This window comes from Camelus ferus, chromosome 9 (assembly GCF_009834535.1).
Source record: "Camelus ferus isolate YT-003-E chromosome 9, BCGSAC_Cfer_1.0, whole genome shotgun sequence".
Lineage (NCBI taxonomy): Eukaryota > Metazoa > Chordata > Mammalia > Artiodactyla > Camelidae > Camelus > Camelus ferus.
In genome coordinates, this window is record NC_045704.1 from 68,702,585 (window position 1) to 68,716,778 (window position 14,194).

Genomic DNA, 14,194 nt, shown 5'->3' on the forward strand with positions numbered 1-14,194 from the left:
CGGGACCTGGTTTGGAGGGAAAAGCGGCGGCTGTCTGGGGGGCGCCCAGCGGGCCAGGGCCCACCCTCCTGAGGTCCAGGGCGGAGGGTGCGGAGCGCAGGGAGGTGTCCCACCCACACAGCCCGATGAGGGCAAACGGGGTTTCTCGGGGGAACGTACAGGAGCAGCCCAGCACGCGCTGCCCCGCGGCAGCAGGCCGGGGCCGGCGCGCGGAGGGCGGAGGGCGGAGGCCCCGGGTGCGCGTCGGCGCGTAGGAGGCGGCGGCGGCGGCGGCGGCGGCGCCCACTCCCCCTCGTCCCCGCGCCCCGCCGCTCGCCGCCCGCAGCCGGGCGCCGGCGCGCTCGGCTCTTTCCGCCGCCGCCGCGGCCGCGCGCTGCCCCGTGCGCTCCGGCACCTTCGGCAATTTCCGTCGGGCCCTGGCCGCCATTTTCTCTCCGCTTGTGTGTCTCGCTGGCTGCGTGGCTCGGTTCTTGTGAGCGAAGCTTTGTCCGGTTCGGCAATGGACGGGTAGGTAGCGGGACCGGCGAGGCGGCATGTGAGAGGGGAGCGGGGCCCGCCCTGGGCCCGGGCCGGGGTCGGGCCGAAAGCCGCCGGCGGCCCCTCCCAGGGCCGGGCTGCCGTTACCCCACCCCCGCCCCATCGCACACACCCCTCCCCGGGCGTCCCCCCGGCGGGTTCCGCTCGCGAAAACGGGCGGAAAGCGGGCTCGTGGGCGCGGCAGGCGTGGGGGCGGCGGCGGGGGCGACGAGCGCCGAGACGGAGCGGGCCCCGGCGGGGCGGCGGGGGTGGGGCGGGGGCCCCGGAACGGCGGGCCCGGCCCTGCCCCCTCTAGGAGCCATTTCGATCCGTAACGTGGGACCCGAACCCGGGCGAGCGGCGCCTGTGGGAGCCCATGTAGCGGCCGGAGAGCAGGCGGCGGTGTGGGGGTCCCCGGGGGAGAGGAGAGAGGCGCCCCCGGCCCGCCCCGGAGATGCCGGTGGCGGGAGCTCCCGGGAAAGCTGAGCGGGAGCCGCCGGGGAAGGGGGGGCGGGGAGGCGTGCGGCGGCGGGAGGAGGGGAGGGCAGATGTCACCCTCCTTTGTTTTCACTGGAGTCCGCCGGTGGGGGCGGGAGGCTGGAAAAAATGCCTTTTTGTGGGGCCTAAGAACGTTCAAGACTTGGCAGAAGGGCCCAGAAATTAAATCATCCAAAAAACGGAGTGTTTGTGGTCGACATCAATCACATGGGCAAAGGCCACCAGCCATGGCAGGAACCAGAGCGGCTAGTCAACACAGGGCCGTCTTTTCAGCCACTTTGACCAGTTTCTGGCAAAACAAAAACAACTTCCAAAAGCCAGAACCTTGCTGCATCTTTGGGAGTGGAGATAGAATGCTGAGTTAGGTGAGGCAAGGGCTTTGGGGAGTGATACGGACCAGGGTCTCCCTGGTACTTAATTCTCCACATCTGAAAACACTCTGAATAATTTAACTCAGTGTTTGAAAGGAGGCACCCTTTAGGACGAACGTGCAGCTGTATTCAGCTCGTTTGTGGAGACATGGAAACAGTATCCTCTGAAAAGTACATTTGTTATAATCAGAGACAGTATTTGAAGGGTCAGAAGTAAAATACGAGTTTATTTTAAGCGTCTGGAGTTCGGTGTTTTTTTTTTAAGATGCTAAATGAAAATCATATAAAAGTTTACAGGGTAATAGAATTTAAAACATCCTAGAGGTTCTCTAGAGATTATTTGCTAAATGAAACATAAATCCAGAGAAGTTCCTTACTCCCCCAGATCAGTGGGGAAAGATGGCAAAACTTGCGCTGGAATTCATGTTTCCTGATTCTGTTCAGGTTACTAAAGAGTTGAACTAAGTTTTAAACTATTAATCTAAGTGTACCATCTCTATAGAAAGGCCATTATAGGCTTTGGGGTTTTGTTCTTTTTGCTGTTTGAAGTGTTAACAAAATACAAAAGTGTGAATTTCGTCTCACGTGTGAAAGTCATTTCTAGAAAGCCAAGTTGATAATGTGTCACTGACCATCACTGTATTGTTTTCCACCTGCATTGTGAGTGGAAGATTTATGAATGATGAATTACCCTAAAAAGTTTCAAACAGTGACCGTTTGAAGAAGCACCAAAAGGTTGAAACTTGTTTTTTTGTTTTTTTTTTTATTACAGAATTGTCACTGAGGTTGCAGTTGGCGTAAAGGTAGGAAAAAATTGAAACTAATGAAAATTGGTTGTATTGTCATTAATGGAAGCTTTCTGTTGACGTTTGAAAACTAACACAGCTGACAAAACTCAGAACTCAAGGGTAAAGTGGTTTGTTCAGGTTTTAAAGGTAGACTGTGTAAATTGTTTATAACTTAAATAGACAACCATAAATTTTTCTAGAAAGGTAGTCTGAGAATATCATTTTAAAGTAGGTATGAATGGTGTTCAAAGAATTAAAGGTGCTTTGAGACATGGCTTCTTGTGAATAAAAAATGATAACCTAATTTTCTGAGGGGAAATTACAGTTTTAAAAGGACAGATAAGTGATTTGACCTAAATCATAGAATTTTATTAATCTGAGATGTTTTCACTCGTCTTTTGTCTTACGGAGACTGAAATATATTTTGCCATTAATAAGCCTCATTAGAAATCAGTTACCTTGATCTTTAAAAAGAAAAGAAACTCGATTAGGCAATGAGCTTCAGATTTGAGTCAGAAGTTAAGAGCTGGTTTGTGGGTGTGTTAAAGGAAGATAGGCCTCATGGAGAGATCTTTTGGAACCTTTCCTCACTCACTCTGGCCGGGAAAACTGCTCATCCTTTAAACCTTAGTTCTAATGCTTAGGCCTTTTTCCCTTGGATCCTTGCATATTTTAGCGTCGTGATGTATTGTAAGCCTTTCTGCCCTGTTGGGGCCCGGTCTTGTAGTAACTTTTTAAAAACTTCCCGAGCGTGTCACGTCCGGTACTCAGGTAGTTGTTGGAGGCGTTGACATTTCCCCCTTCACGTTCAGCGATGCTGACTGTCCCGGACAACTTCACCCAGGACAGTGTGATACTCTTTAGAATACTTTTGGAGATATTTTATGTTTTCTTGGTTATTTTCTGCCCTCTGTATCTAGTATAGACACTTGTCCTTGCTTTAATATTTAGGCTTTTGTCAAGTTCATATGATGTAGATTGGGGGAGAAATAATGAGTTTTTGTGGGAAGGTGTATTTATTCTTATTAGGCAATGATACTTTCTAAGGAGAGTGCAAGATGTAGCTACTGTAGTTACAATCCAAACAGGTGTACTCTGGAAGTGCATTTTATAAAAGAATAAGTCATGCAAGTCTGAGTTGTCAGCTGTCAGTGTGTGAGGAAAGAAAGAACCCACAAGACTCAGAATGAGCAGAGAGAAATGAGGGGGCTTAGAGGATGCCCAGATTTGGTGTATTGGCTGCATCAGTTTTCTGTGTTAGTAGTTTGAAGAGAAAACATAAGATAGAAAATGATACAAAAGTCATTTCTAACCTCTTTTGTTCTGTTGTTTAATATAAAAGTTTTGATAACTAAAAGTTATGTTTTATATAATTTTCTAGGATAATAAGTAAGAATTTTTGCTTTGGCATCAGACCTATGAATGAGTAATTAAGCTTTCATGAAATTTTTTTAAAAAATGCAAGTAACACATCTGCATGGTTAAAAAAAAAATTGAAAATGGGAAGTATTTCTCCTTGATTTCCAGTCATGTTTCTTAGGTGTAGGTAATTTATCTTAAATTTTTTCTGGTGCGTTCTTCCTGAAATTACTAGTTTATATATTACCACACATATAAACATGCTTGTTTATTTACACAGATGGATTCATGCCATGTGTACTGGCCCATATGGTGCCTTTAAAAAAAAAAGTTTTGAGGTATGATTTGACCCAAACTGCATATATTTAAAATATACAGTGTTTTAACATGCATACACCTGTGAAACCATCAGCACAATCAAGATAAGGAACATCCATTACCCCAAAGGTATCATTTTGCCTTTTTGTAATCCCTCCCATCTACCTTTCTTTCCCCAAGCAACCACTGATCCGCTTTCTGTCACTATACATTAGTTTTAAACAAAGAGAGTTATACAATATGTACCCTGGACTGTTCCACTCAGCATAATTATTTTGAGGTTTTACTCATGTTGTGTATCATTAGTTCATTCCTCTTTATTGCTTGTAATACTGCATTGGGTAGGTGTTCAGCAGTTTGTTTAGCCACTGAACTCTTGGTGGACATTTGGGTTGTTTCTAATTTGGGGCCATTATAGATAAAGCTGCTGTGAATATTCCTGTGCAAGTCGTTTTGTGGGCATAAGCTTTCATTTCCCTCTGGGAAATACCTATGATTGGAATGGCTGGGTCATCTGGTAGACATATGTTTAACTTTTTAAGAAACTGCAAACTATTTTCCAAAGTGGTTACACTATTGTACGTGGCCACCAGCGGAGTATAAGATTTCCAGTCTATCTCCATCCTCTTCAATGTCTGTTATCTGTTTTCCTTGATTATGGACAGTCTAATGGGTATGGAGTGGAACTCTCTTGTCGTTTTATTTGCATTTCTCTAGTATCTGTGGTGTTGAACATCTTTTTGTGGGCTTTTTGCAAGCTGTACATCGTCTGTGGTGAAGTGTCTGTTTACATCTCGTGCCCACTTTTTAAATTGGCCTATTTCTTTGAGTTTTTAGAAGTCTTCATTCTAGTTACCAGTCAAGTCTTTGGTTTAAAATATTTTCTGCCACTTGTGTTTTCGTTCTCTCTTGAAGAGAGCAGTTTTTAATTCTGATGAACTTCTGTTTACCAGGCTTTTTTTTTTTTGGTATGGATCACACACACTTTCGGTGTCATATCTAAGCCATCTCATGTAACCTAAGGTCACAAAGATTTTCTGCTTTGTTTTCTAATAGAAGTTTTTAGTTTTGCATTTAAGTCTTTTTGAGTTAATATTTTGATTATGGTACAGTGTATTAGTCCATGTTTTTTGGATTTGGATAGGGACCTCCACTTTTTCTAGCACCATTTGTTGAAAAGACTACTTTCCCCATTGAATTGGCTTTGCACCTTTTTCCAAAATTAGTTGTGTATGGATGTATGATTCTGTTTCTGTACTGCATTCTTTCCCATTGACCCATTTTTGTCTGTCTAGTAGCCAAAATACTGTCTTAATTACTGTAGTTTTATATTAAGTCTTGAGATCTAGTAGAACTTTGTTCTTTTTCAAAATTGTTTTGGCTCTTCTGGGTCTTTTACAGTTTTGTATGAGTCAGTTTACAAAAAGACCTGATGGGGTTTTATTGGAATTAACTTGAATTTGTAGAGCAATTTGGGGAAAATTGACATCTTAGCATTGTTGAATTTTCTCACCCATGAACACAATTTCTCTCTCCATTTACTTGTATCTTTCAGTTCTTTCAGCATTGTTTTTAATTTTCACTGTACAGAATTTGTGTTTTTTGGGGGTCAGATTTATCCTTTTTTTGTATTTTCTGGTAAGATTTTAAAAAAAATTTTGTTATGAATGTATAGAAATACAGATTATTCTTGCTGATTGCTCTTGTATTAAGCACCTTTGCCAAACTCACTTACTAGATCTAACATTTTTTTTGTAGATGCCATAGATTTTCTACATTGACTGCTCATGTTTTCTACCTGGATGCTTTTTTTCTTTGTCTTGTCTATGGCATCTAGTACAATGTTTGAATAAATGAGAGCAGGCATTCTTTGTCTTGACATCAGGGTGAATACCTTAAATGCTGTTGTTTTTCCTTAAATGTTTGGTACAATTCACCCATGAACATGTGTGAGCCTTGTGTTTGTTTTCTTTGTGGAAATGTTTTCAAACCACACATTCACCTTACTGAATAGATACAGGACTATCCACGTTATCTGTTTCTTCTAGAGTGAGCTTTGGTAATCTTGTCTTCTGTAGGATTAGTCCCTTTCACCCAGGTTGTTGAGCTTATTTCACATGGGCTTGTTCGTGATACTGCCTTCTTACATTTTTTTACATCTGTTGAATCTGTAGCGATGTTGCCTCTCATTCATTATAAATAATACAAAAATCAGCTTCCTTGAGTTTTTCTCTGTTATTTTCTGTTTACCATTTTATTGATCTCTACAGTTTTAATGTTCCCTTTGGTTCTAGTTTGCTCCTTTTCTGCTTAGTTAACGTTGAAATTGATGTCATTGACATGATCCTTTTCTAATACAAAGGTTTAATGCTGTGTTTTCCACATAATTATTGTTTTCATGGCATCTCTCAGAATTTGAAATAACATAGCATTATTTCTATATAAATATTCTTTTCATTCAGTTTAAAATACATTTTAATACATATTTTTTATTTCTTTGACCTATGGGTTATTGAGACGTGTTAGTTAACTTCCACATATTTGGAATTTTTAAAATATATTTTTCTGTTATTTCTTATTTAATTTCATTGTGTCTAGAGAACATATTTTAGAAGACTTTAATCTTTGTAATTTTGTTTTATTATTTTATGGTTCAAATATCATATATCCTGTTAGTTTTATGTGTACTTGGTAGAGATGTGCATACTGCAGTTGGGTGATGTGTTCTATAAATGTCAGTTAGGTCATGTTTATTGATAGAGTTGTTCAAGTGATCTGCTTTCCTGATTTTCTGCCTGTTGTTCTGTCACTTGTTGAGAAGACGATATTGTGATCTATATTGTGCATTTGTCTGTTTTTCTTTACAGTCTTGCCAGTTTTTGCTTTATGTTTTTTGAATTTATGATTAGTACATAAATGTTTAGGATTACCATGTCCTCTTGATTCACTGACTTGTTTATTATTATACAGTGACCATTTTTATTCCTGGTTATCTTTGTTTTAAAATAAATTTCTTCTGGTATTAATATAGCCATCTTGTCTTTTGAGTAGAGTTCACATGGTGTATCTTTTTCCATTCTTTTACTTTCAGCCTGTTTGCATCCTTAAAGTGTGTTTCTTGTAGCATAAAGTTGAAACCTGATTGTTAAATCCCATCTTACACCCTCTTCTTTTGGTTAAGACCCTGCACATTCGATGTTACATTGTTAGTTTTTAAAGTACTTTTTGCTGTTTTCTGTTTTTTTCTTGGGTTATTTATTCCCTTTTTTCTTTTTTTCTGCTTGCTTTTGGATTGAGTATATTTTTAAAATTGCATTTTATCTTATTAGCTGAAAACGAGATAGCTTGTAACTGTTTTGTTGGTAGCTGTTTTAGGATTTATAGCATACATCTCTAACTTACCATTGTCTTCTCTGAAGGGATATTTATGCCACTTCACATACACTATGTGGATAAGAAAAACGTCCCCCCTCTTGGCCTGTGTACTATTGTTACCGTAACATTTTACTTTTAATGTTATAAATTCTACACTGCATCTTGTGTTTGTTTAAACAACCAATTATCTTTTTAAGACTTAAACAGCAAGAAAAATGGCTTCTACATTACTTACAGTTATGCACATATATTGAATACTCAGGGAGGATTCTCTGCAGGTTTCCAGAGTTGTCTCTCTCTGCAGCTCTCTTTGGTACTTTGCAATACAAACTCTAGTTGCTTGGTCTTGGATTCTTGGCTCTTAGGGAATTTTTGAAGCACAGCCTCATGGCCTGGTTTCTCTATGTGAGCTATGCTGTGACCTGGACTTTTTCTCAAGGGAGTAAGCTGGAATAGTCATGGGCTCACTTCATTTCTTTTCTGACTCTTAGGGGTCACTGTCCATCATTGTCTGATGTCCAGTGGTCTTGAAAATCATTGTTCTATGTATTTTGTGTGATTTTTTTTTTAAGTTGTTTTAATAGGGTAAACGGGTTCATGTTATACATTCTTGGCTGGTTTGTGAAAACCACAATGCCAAAATTACTAATTTGTTTTCTACAATGGTTTGTGAGAGTGCCTGTTTATCCACATCCTTACCGATTCTGGGTTTTATAAATAGTTAGAATATTAGCTAATTTTAGGGTAAAAGAAATTTTGTAATTTATGTTTTGCAACATGTGAGGCTTTTAAAATTTGACTTTGTGTTTCTATTTCTGTGAACTGCCTCTTTGTATATGTGATCTATTTTAATGGTTGTCTTTATTTTGTTTGTTACAACGCTATATAAAAAGAAAATTGATTCATATGCATCATAAATACTTCTTTTTTTCTTTTTTTAATTGAAAGATTCTTTAAATTCTATAGTGCTTTATAATTTTGAAGTTTCTCACACATGATTGCATATAATCCCATATTGACCCTTTTTCCCCCTTATCCTGATCACTTTCCTCTCCCCACTGGTAACCACTAGTTTGTTCTCTGTATCTGTGAGTGTGCTCTTTTGTTTTATTCACTAGTTTTATTTTTTAGATTCTACATACAAGAGATACGATACAGTATTTGTCTTTCTCTCTCTGACTTATTTTATTTAGCATAATACCCTCCAAGTCCATACCTGTTGCTGCAAATGGCAAAATTTCATTCTTTTTTATGGCTGAGTAGTACAGAGATACTTTTCCTTACAGTTTATTACTTTTTTGCTTTCTTCATAGTTTTGGACACATAGATAAATTTGAATTATTAAGTAGTATAATCTCATTTTTTGTCTATTAGATATTTAAATTTTTTGCCTCAGTTTTTAAAAATTGAGACTGTAATAGTTTTGAAGATTAAATGTGATTATAAATAAAAAGCATTTTCCATGAGCTCAACCCTCTGTTAATCTTAACTGATTTATATTACATATAGAATATCCAATTTTTTGTAGCTCTAGGGTATGTTGAAATCTCATTTATTTCCCTTAAAAATGTGCTGTAGTTACTCAGTCCTCATTGATTTTAGACTCCTTTCTATTTGGTTAGGTCAGTGAGACTATAAAACAGTGAATTTTTAATATGAAGTGTTACGTTTCTTCAAGTTTTTTTTTTACATTCTTTGATATTTTTATTAATTTCAGGGTTTCCTTTCTGTACTCTTAGTCATTTTACCACTGTGAAATCCTTGGAAAATAATGGGTATATAACTCGGGAAGATAGAAATGCATGAAATGATTGCAGAATAATACCAGGTGATACTTAATATCATAAAATGTTAACTTCTTGGTTGCAGGTTTTAAGTATAATGAAATTTGTGGCAGTTCTGTTTTTAGTAAGTTAACTAAATGCAACCTTTATAACTGGACCATAGTGAAGGACCTGTTTGTTAAAGTAAGTTGTTGGCTTTTTTCAAGTTAAATTTCACTAGTGTTTTGAAAGCGCTGGTTGTAAATTGCTGAGTGCACAGACAGTTTAGAGATGTCACTTGGCTGCTTTATTCACCATCATTGGCTTCCTTAGATAAATGCAGTGAAATAATGCTAAAAATAACCTTTTTTTTGGTAGTAGTTGAGCATAATTGACTTATAACAGGTATGTTACCAAAAACTGTGTTTTTTGGGTTTTTAGATTTTGAGTTTTCTTAAAATGTTACATAGTTCTTGCTGGGGTATTTATATTAGAATTTCACTTAAAGACAGTGTTTACTAAATGACAGCACTGAGTTAAAGACTGGTGATCCAGAGACGCCAAGAACAGCGTGTGCTCCTTGAAGGCAGAGACCTCATTTGCTGTTCCTCCATCAGTAGTGCATGCTAAGTGGTGCAGACTCAGAAGATATTCAGCGACTCTTGAGGGGTCTCTCGCTTCAATTATGTGCATAATCTCATGAGCCACTTATCAATAAAAAGATAAATACCAATTTTATTGCACAACATTCTTTTTGCTGGAGATCCAAAAGAGCTATATCTTATAGGACATCATCTAGTTGAAGAATTAAGTATACAAGATTTCAGCAAATGCCATATGGCTATAGTAGGGGAGATTAGTTTTGGTAGATACAGTTGAAGTAGATTTTTGTGGAAGTGGATTGTGACCTGTGCATTGTAAGTGAGCAGTGTATGTTGAAGGAATGACATGGCCAGAGGTGGTCAATAGGCTGGCACAAATTCACAGCCATTGAACAATTAGTTGAATGTTTTGCATTTTATAGCAAACTGTTTGTACATGAGAGTGAGAGGAAGGGTAGAAGGGCAGATAGGTTGGAAAAGCCTCAAGTGCAGGTTATGAATCTTGAACTTCATGTGGTAGGCTCTAGTCTGTACACCTGTAAGCGTCCATACAGGAAAGTAGCTCGTTATTCTGCTGTCTTTAGAATGTGGAGACTGAGCTCCAGAACAGTGGGCTTTGGTTATTATATGGAGCACTGTGAATTACAATCATGAGTCTCTATATAGTCATTAACTGTTCTGATCTCTTACTTGGTCCATTTGCGATGCTAAACTGTTACAGCTTTATTAATTTAGTTTTAGACATACTTCATTAGGGGATGAGATGTTTAGGTAGTGTTTTTACTTTAAAAGTAATGAATGACAAAAATTATGAAAAGTTATGTTTTTGAGCAGTGATTCTTTTTATAACTATTGTGAATTTTGAACACAGAAAAAACACGCAATAGTACTCATGAACCATGACAGTTACCTGTTACTCAGTCCCAGCAATCGTCAACAAACAACTCATTGCTAAATCTTAGGATGTTCACATTCTCCTTTTCTCTTTCTGTATTATTTTGAGAAATTATTTCATTCATAGATGTTTTGGTGTGTCCCTTTAAAAGATAAAGTCAGTCCCCTCTCCCCTTTAAGGAAATACAGTCACAATACTGTTAGGACATCCCTCCCCCCAAGAAAAATTAGAAACAATTACTTATTGTTCTCAAGTGCCATGTTTGTGTGAAGATTTCTATTTGTCTCATGAAAATCATAGTATTTTTGCAGGGATTATATTTAGTGGGGGGTGAGGGATCAGGATCAAGTAAGAGCAACACTCAGTAGATTGATAAGCCTTATAAATTTCTTTTGACCTACAGATTCTCCTTTTATTCCTGTGGGTTTTTTTAAATTACATTTTATTTTTGAAGAAAACTGGTTGTTGGTCTTCACAGAGTTACCCAGAGTCGGCGTCTACTGATCATATAACTTAACATGTTCTCCATGTCCGTCAGTTGGCAGTTGGATCTAGAGACTATCAGATTATCTTTGTTTTAGTAATATTTTAAAAGTGATGGTATATTTGTCCATTAGAAGACAGACGGTATCTAATTTTGTTTGCATATGTCTGTGTGTGATATTTTTCCCGAGAACATTCTTTGTAACTTTTTCTTCACCTTGTGCTCAGCATAGTTTGTGCTGAGTAAACCTCTGTTCATCAGCATTCTTAAAGGCTGCGTACAAAGGCGCGTGTCTTAAAAGTCCAATTAAAATTCATATAATAGAAATACAGTATTAAAATTGAACATCAGTTGGGACTGTTGATGGTGGATAAGAACATTTTTTCAGTGGAGGTCTTGTCAAATTAAAAAGCACATGATTTAGAATGAACAGATTTGGGTTGGCCTCTAACACTGAACAAAGTAACCTAAGTTTTAGTCTTACAGATTTTTAATGGGTTTAATAGTACCTATCTCAAAAGTTATTTTGAGGATTAGGTAATAGGTAAAAGACTTAGCACAGAATGGTACATAAGTTTTCAGATGATGATGGTGCTTATTTTTGTAGTTCTTTCATCTGTAAATCTGATTTGGAAGGAGCACTTTACTAGAAGTCAGCTTTAAAGTTATTTTTTTCTTACTGATTCCTAGGAGTTTTTATGTATGGTGGATAATAAAGCATTCTTAGTTATACATGTTATGGATAACTCCTTACTGTCACTTGCTTTTTATATTGAAGAACAGAATTTGGAAATTTTAGCATCGCATTTATGTTTTAGTTTTAAGAAATCTTTCTTTAACTCAAGGTCTTATGTATAGTCTTCTGGATTTTATTTTGAACATGTTTAAATTTTGATTTTCACATTTAGGGCCTCAGTCTACCTGGAATTTAGTTTTTGTATAGTGTACTGTAAAGGCTTAGTGATTTTTGGTTTCTCTTCTGGATAGCAGATACAGCACCAGTTCCATTGACTAGTTCATGTCTTTTCCACGGATCTGCAGTGTCAGCTGTCAGCTTTTCATACATGTATGCAACTTTCCCTGGGCTGTCTGTTCTGCTTCATTGTCTGTTCCTGTCCCACTCACAATGTCTTAATTTAATATAGTAAGTCTTAGATTCTTGCAGAGTGAGTTTTAGAACTTTTTTTCAAAATTGTCTTGGCATTTTCTTTACTAAAATATATATATTTAAGATCATTTGGCTAAGTTGCATGAAGACTTCTCAGGTTTTGATTATAATTGTACTAAATTTATAAGTCAGTTGAGGAGCACTGTATTTGCATTATCAAAAAATAAGATGGCAGTGCTTGAGAGAATGGTAATATTTCTTTGAAGAATTTTTTCCATTACCTCCTCGTATTTTCTTTATTTGTGAAAGACATGCTTAATTCAGAGAACTTAATGCTTTAGGCAAAAAGGAAAATAAATCACGGCAAATTTTACCAAAGCTAATCAGCATTGTATGTACTTCTAATCATTTACCCTGTGTATTACAGGGATTTTAAACAGCTTATGTATAAGGCATGAGGAAAGAGCGATGCTTTTTTTGGTAGATAGTTTGATTTCTTTCAAAGTTACTGATTTATTCAGTTATTTAGTACTTTCCTAGGTGATTATCTGTTTTACTGAGTTTCAGATTTCTCAGAATATTTTGGCATTTTTGAATTCTCCCCGTTTTTATTTTTGTTAATATTCCTTTTTAAGTTTATCGTTTTTCTTTGTGTTTCTTGTCAGAGACTTTATTTTACTGGTTTTTTCAAACTACCAGCTTTTGTAATTTTTGTTTGTTTGTTTCATAATATACTGATTTCTGTTTTTATCTTTCTTATTCTGCCCACAGATGTATTTTATTCTTTTGGTCCACTTTAAATTACATCCTGAACATGTTTATTTTCTTGTTTAAAAATGCATTCAAGATTGAGAAAAATCTATTGATACATTTGGGAGTAAGCTTTTGACTTTCAGAGTATACTTTTTCCTTTGTTTTTAAAAACTGAGATATAGTTGACATAAAACATTAATTGCTTTCAGGTGTACAGCATTATGATTTAGTGTTTGTATATATTGTGAAACAATTACCAGAATAAGTTTAGTTAACATCACAACACATAGTTAAATTTTTTTTTCCCTTGTGATGAGAACTTTTAAGGTTTACTCTTGACAACTTCCAGACATACAATATTTTAACTATACCATCATGCTATACATTACCCCCTAAGGTCTCATTTATGTTATAACAAGTTTGTACCTTTTGACAAGTTGCCTTCCCATGCTCTGCCCTCCACCCCGCCCTTCCCTTACTCCCCACTTAACGCTCCTGGAAACCACTTAGTTCTGCTTTCCTGCGAGTTCAGTGGGTTTTGCTTGTTTGTTTGTTTTTAAGATTCTGCATATAAATGGGATCATACAGTGTTTTCTTTCTCTGTCAGACTTACTTCAATTAGCCTAGTCCCCTCAAGGCCCATCCATCTTGTCTTTTTATGGCTGAATAATATTTCATTGTATAGATTAACCACATTTTCTTTATCTGCTGATGGATACCTAGGTTGTTTCCTTATGACTATTGTAAATAATGCTACAGTGAACATACGGCTGCAGATACCTTTACAGATACTGATTTTATTTCCTTGACATAACTACCCAGAAATGGTATTGCTGGATCGTATAATTACACCGTGTAAAATTTTTTGAGGAACCTCCATATTGTTTTTGTTAGTGGCTATACCGAAATTTACATTCCCAGCATCAGTGCACGAGTCTTCCCTTTTCTATACATCCTTGCCAAAACTTGTTATTTCTCATCTTTTTGATAACAACCTTTTTAACAGATGTGAGGTGATACCTATTTGGGTCTTCTGCTCATTTTTTAATCAGACTGTTCATTTTTTTAGTTGTATGAGTTCTTTCTATATTTTTTGATATTAACCTTTTGTATATGACTTGCAATATTTTTTCCCAATTGGTAGGTTGCCTTTTTATCCTGCTGATGGTTTCCTTTGCTCTACAGAAGCTAAAAGTTTGATACAGCTCCACTTGTTTACTTTTGCTTTTGTTGCCTTTGCTTTTGAAGCTTACGACCTGTTTTCTCCTAGGAGTTTTATGATTCCAGAACTTGTGTTCAAGTCCTTAATCCATTTTGAGTTAATTGTTGTGTAGGGTGCAAGATGGTGGTCCAGTTTCATTCCT

The 14,194-nt window shown here is 37.6% G+C and overlaps 1 protein-coding gene across 7 annotated transcripts in view; it reads left to right on the forward strand.

The window, feature by feature from the left end:
• The first annotated feature begins 249 nt into the window (after positions 1-249).
• Positions 250-14,194, forward strand: part of PTBP2 (polypyrimidine tract binding protein 2) — a 70,576-nt gene continuing 56,631 nt past the window's right edge. For 6 of the 7 annotated variants that reach the window (XM_032487149.1, XM_032487150.1, XM_032487151.1 and 3 more), the window contains exons 1-2: positions 375-507; positions 2,158-2,188. In XM_032487149.1, the coding sequence (XP_032343040.1) occupies positions 500-507; positions 2,158-2,188 (39 nt within the window). In that variant the 5' untranslated portion in view covers positions 375-499. Of the gene's footprint in view, positions 508-2,157; positions 2,189-14,194 lie in introns of all 7 variants that reach the window. The other variant, XM_032487156.1, reaches the window with a different exon arrangement.